This window comes from Limanda limanda, chromosome 15 (assembly GCF_963576545.1).
Source record: "Limanda limanda chromosome 15, fLimLim1.1, whole genome shotgun sequence".
In the NCBI taxonomy this organism is placed as follows: domain Eukaryota; kingdom Metazoa; phylum Chordata; class Actinopteri; order Pleuronectiformes; family Pleuronectidae; genus Limanda; species Limanda limanda.
Genome location: NC_083650.1, coordinates 24,984,236 through 24,989,235, shown reverse-complemented (window position 1 = coordinate 24,989,235; position 5,000 = coordinate 24,984,236). Strand labels below are relative to the sequence as shown.

General features: G+C 45.2%; 1 protein-coding gene across 1 annotated transcript in view; it reads left to right on the top strand.

Moving 5' to 3' along the window:
- Nucleotides 1-5,000, top strand: part of meis1b (Meis homeobox 1 b) — a 94,452-nt gene that overhangs the window by 82,491 nt on the left and 6,961 nt on the right. The window contains exons 10-11 of the mRNA XM_061087063.1: nucleotides 1,823-1,881; nucleotides 4,284-4,373. Coding sequence (XP_060943046.1) covers nucleotides 1,823-1,881; nucleotides 4,284-4,373 — 149 coding nt within the window. The remainder of the gene's footprint in view (nucleotides 1-1,822; nucleotides 1,882-4,283; nucleotides 4,374-5,000) is intronic.

Below are 5,000 nucleotides of genomic sequence, written 5' to 3'. Positions count from 1 at the left end.
TGGTTTCATATCTCCACCTGCAGGAAGAAGCATTTCTCTAAACACTTGTTACATTAACACACATAACAGTATATTGAATATTGCACATCCACATTTCTCTCCTGCTTTGCATCTTACTTTTATTTAACTTTTTAAATATCTTGTATATATATTTGTTTTGTTTTCTAAACAGTTATTTCTTTCTTATGTGAAGTACTTATTGTGTTTTTATGCTTTATGTTAAATGTATGCACCTATTGACCAAAGAATATTCAGAATCAGAATCAGAATCAGAATTCTTTTATTTGCCAGGTATGTTTGCACATTTAGAAAATTGACTTGGTGTCATTGGTGCACTGAACATAAAACAACAATATAGAAAAAACAACAATATATAAGAAATAGAATAAAATAAAATAAAATAGAATAAAGCAGAATAAAGTATATACATATATACAGTAACAGAGTAACAGAGTTCCAGGGAGGTGTAAAACCTACTTGGCAATAAATCCTTTCTGATTCTGATTCTGATGACAAGACACAAGGCAAAGAGATAAAATAAGAACAACAAGAGATGAATAAAACAATTCAATCCACTAATTGAAAGTCAAACAGATGCAGCGGCTTCGTCCTTTTGTTCCCGTTCACCCTCCTCTTCGTCACTCGACCTCTTAAACGCTCGTCTTCCTCCCGGATCAGAAGTGCAGCCGAGCTATTGTCTCCTCAGAGTTTAGCTAATGCTCCTTTTTTTTTTTTGTGACCGAGATGAAATAGAAGTGTCCGGTGGGGGGGGTGGAGGGGGGGGGGTTGAGGGGCAACAGCAGGAACACATAAATCAAGTCAGAAGGCCCGAAAGCCCTCTCTCTCTCCTCGGGGTCATCAGGGGTCAAGGGGTCATTTCACAAGAGGTTAGGCTGAGCAAGGCCAGAGCAGCGGCTGGGTGAGGGCGTGAATGTGTGTGAAGGGAGAGATTAAGTGTGTGTGTGTGTGTGTGTGTGTGTGTGTGTGTGTGTGTGTGTGTGTGTGTGGGCAATAAATGGTCTGACCGTGTGCTTTTATTGGAGGTCACGGGGTAAAGGGGTTGGTCCAAGGCTACCAAACCAGCTCCTGTGAACACACAGACACACACACACACACACACACACACACACACACACACACACACACACACACACACACACACACACACACACACACACACACACACACACACACACACACACACACGTACTAAATAAAGCTCCTGCCGTCACACAGTAACACATGCTCACCTGTCTTGACAGAGTAGCACCCAAAACAAATCCTCGCCCGAGTGGCAACGTGACACGTTCCTGTCAGCAGCGCTCGCCGCTCGCCGCTCGCCGCTATCCGCACGCCGCTCGCCGCTCGCCGCTCGCCGCTCGGTGGAACGCCTCCAACAAAGCAGGATGGGTGGACATGTTTCCAGCAGGCGCAGAGTTGATCCCGGCTCAGCCTCGGCCCACAAAGAGCCCAGTGTGTAGCTGGAGGTTGTGTGTGTGTGTGTGTGTGTGTGTGTACACTGAGGCGAGTTTGTACAAGTGGAGTTGTCGGAGTCGAGTTGTTCAGGTTGTTAAGACCTGACTTTCCCCCCCCGGCTCTGCTCGGCTTCACCGGGAGCTCAGCGCTGCTTATGGGAGAATCATTTCATCAGATCTCTGTTCTGGTTAGAAGAGCAGAACGAGGTTTGGCAACGGGTTTGTTTTCATGTTGTGTGCCAAGGCTGTCGTGGTCTTAGTCAGCACTTTCTGCCTGATCTTGATCGTCTCCCTTTGTCCCTCTCTCTCTCCCTCTCTCTCCACCTCCTCTTCCTCCTCTTCCTCAGGTTCATAAACGCGAGGAGGAGAATAGTCCAGCCGATGATCGACCAGTCGAACCGAGCAGGCAAGTCTCCCGTAGTTTCTGTTTTCAAGTCGTGCGGTCGAAAGCCGTCCTCGCTGCTCCATGCACCTGGAGGCCTCTCAGCTGGTAAATACAGGAATGATCACCCCCCCCACCCCCCTCCTGGAATGTCCCAACCCTCCGGGGGGGGGGGCCGACCCCGTCAATACAACATTAACGTCTCAGCATTAACAACAGTTATTAATCAGCCTGGACGTGAGTGAGCAGCTCGTTAATTCATTATGAGACGGAATCATTTCACTGAACATCAGTGGATTTATTTTTCTTTTGCCTCTAAAACAGAACGAGCTGTGTTCTCAGTGGAGTTTGCTCTTAACCCCCCCGCTCTCGCCCCCCCCCCACTCCCACCTTTCACCAACCAGGCAGAGGGGGGGGGGGGGGGACCCACTCCTCCTCCTCCCCCGGCTCAAACCCAAACATAAAGAGAGAACTACACTCGTTTCTTTTTTTGGGTGATGACCGTTGTTTGGCTTTTTGGCTCCAGACCTGTTTCTACCCCCCCCCCCCCACACCCCCCCCCACCTCCGCCCTATTTGTGGCTGTTCCTGCGGCGAGTGAGGGCCCCCCCGGTGCATGGCTTGGTTTTGGGACTGCCGTAAACTTTATTACCTGTAATAGGGGTCAGAGGTCAGGGTGGCATTAGGGGCGCAGTAAAGTTCAAAGGCATTCAGTGGGGCCGAGGTCTTGCTTTTGCTCGACTGACCCCCGAGCGGCCTGAACCCGAGGTAAGTGGATTTCTATGAGCGCGGAACAATGGAGGCGAAGCGGCGAGCGGCGAGCAGGAACCCGATCGGGTTTCACTTAGCGCTCGGAGCTGGATTTATTAAACTCAGCGTTCAGGAGCCGATCCTGAGGCCTGAGGCAGGATGACAGATCAGGAAACAGAATCTGAGTCCAGCTTCAGTCGGGAGTTCTGCTTTCTGATTATGTTTATGATCACATGTTGATAGAAGCATTTTAAGAAGTATCTCAAAATCATACTTATCATGTACATTACATTACATTTCATTTAGCTGACGCTTTTATACAAAGCACAACAAACCAGGAACAAACCAAGAACGACAAGAAGTATAATTTAGTGTAGTTTAGTAGTGTACATATTGTGATCTTTTTTATTGTGCTTCGGCACTGTTACATAAATTCTGTTTTCTCTTATTTGCTGTAACAAGTGAATTTCCCCGTTGTGTGGATAAATAAAGAAATCTAATCTAAAGAATCAAGAAAGTACAATTTCTTCAAAAATAAAGCAAAACTACAAAATGCTATAAGTAAGTGACATTAAAATGCTACTAAATAGTTATTTTCAAAAATTGTTAGTAATTTCTTTTTTTTGTAACGTGCTAAATAATGCTATGTTAATAGCAGGAACTTGGTTTCAGACTTTTTTTCAGGTCAACATTAAACAAACCTCAGAAGTTTGATTGAAATATAAACATTTTTAGTAGTTTTGAGAATATTTCAGCTTTTTAAAATGTCGATTTTCGTCATCATGAGAAAAAATCCAACTGATGCTGCTGCTCAGCTCGAGCCGGGATTTATTCTTTCTGATTATGTTTATAATCACATGTTGATAGAAGCATTTTAAGAAGTATTTTAAAATCATACTTATCATGTAACGTGCTAAAGAATGATAAGTTAATAGCAGGAAGTTGGTTTCAGACTTTTTCAGGTCAACATTAACAAACCTCAAAAGTTTGATTGAAAATATATTTAAAAAAAAAAGTTTTGAGAATATTTCTGTAATAATGTAATAATAATCTCATCTCAACAGAAAAGTCTTTGTGTCCGATCCCTATTAGAGCGTTTACACATATTAAAGTCCACCAGGGTATTTTAAGTATTTTAAAATCATACTTATCATGTAAAGTGCTAAAGAATGATGAGTAAATAGCAGGAATTTGGTTTCAGACTTTTTCAGGTCAACATCCTCAAAAGTTTGATTCTAAATATATTTAAAAAAAAATAGTTTTGAGAATATTTCTGCTTTTTAAAATGTCGTCTTTCGTCAACAGAAAATTCCAACTGCAGCTGCTTCAGTTTCACTCATTTACAGCAAAACATCTCAAACTTTATTTAAGCTTCTACTGGAGATCCCAGAGTTATGGTTATACTATAAGACAGAACAATATTATTTTAACAATCTGAGCTTATTGGATCCATGTTCGGACACCAGGTGTGTTCACAAACACTCGTGACCTTCTCCAGAAGGTTCGAGTCTCATGGAGGACGCTGGCGTTCAGAGACAACGCCGGCTCCTCCCTGTGCGTGCACCGGCCAACAGATGATCCCGCTTCGGCCACTGAGCCTTAATTAAAAGCACTAATTGACCATCCCTCCCTCCCTCCCTCCCTCTCTCCCTCCCTCCCTCTCTCTCTCGTCCACAGTAAGTCAAGGAGCTCCCTACAACCCAGATGGCCAGCCGATGGGGGGCTTCGTCATGGACGGCCAGCAGCACATGGGAATCAGACCACCTGGTAAGGCTCTCTCTCTCTCTCTCTCTCTCTCTCTGTCTGTCCCTTTCTCTCTTTCCTCCCTCGCTCTCTCCATCTTCCGTCCATCAGTTCATTTTCAGGACTTTGTTCTCGAGTCTCCCCCTCGAACGCCCGGACTCGTGTCACTTCACTTCTGTCTCTCTCTGCTCTTGTTCCTCCTCATCCTCTCATATCTGGATGTGTGTTCCAGACAGTGTCGGCCATGTTTGTAGTTTATTCTCTCAGCCGCTCCTTCATACACACAAGTGCCCTGAGAGAAAGCTGTGTGGTGACCGTGGGATTCCATTGTGCACTGTGCAGCTTGTGCAGCTTCCACGTGAAGATACACAGACACACATAATGTACACACACACACACACACACACACACACACACACACACACACACACACACACACACACACTGATACCTCCCCCTCCCTCGACACACAAACCAGAACAGGTGTGGTCAATCACATTACACAACCCTCTTCTTCCTCACTCCCTCGCACTCTCTCTCTCTCTCTCTCTCCCCCTCTCTCTCTCTCTCTCTCCCCCTCTCTCTCTCTCTCTCTCTCTCTCCCTCTCACGCCATCACGTCTAATCCCAGAGTTTGTCCTTAAGCTCCTCT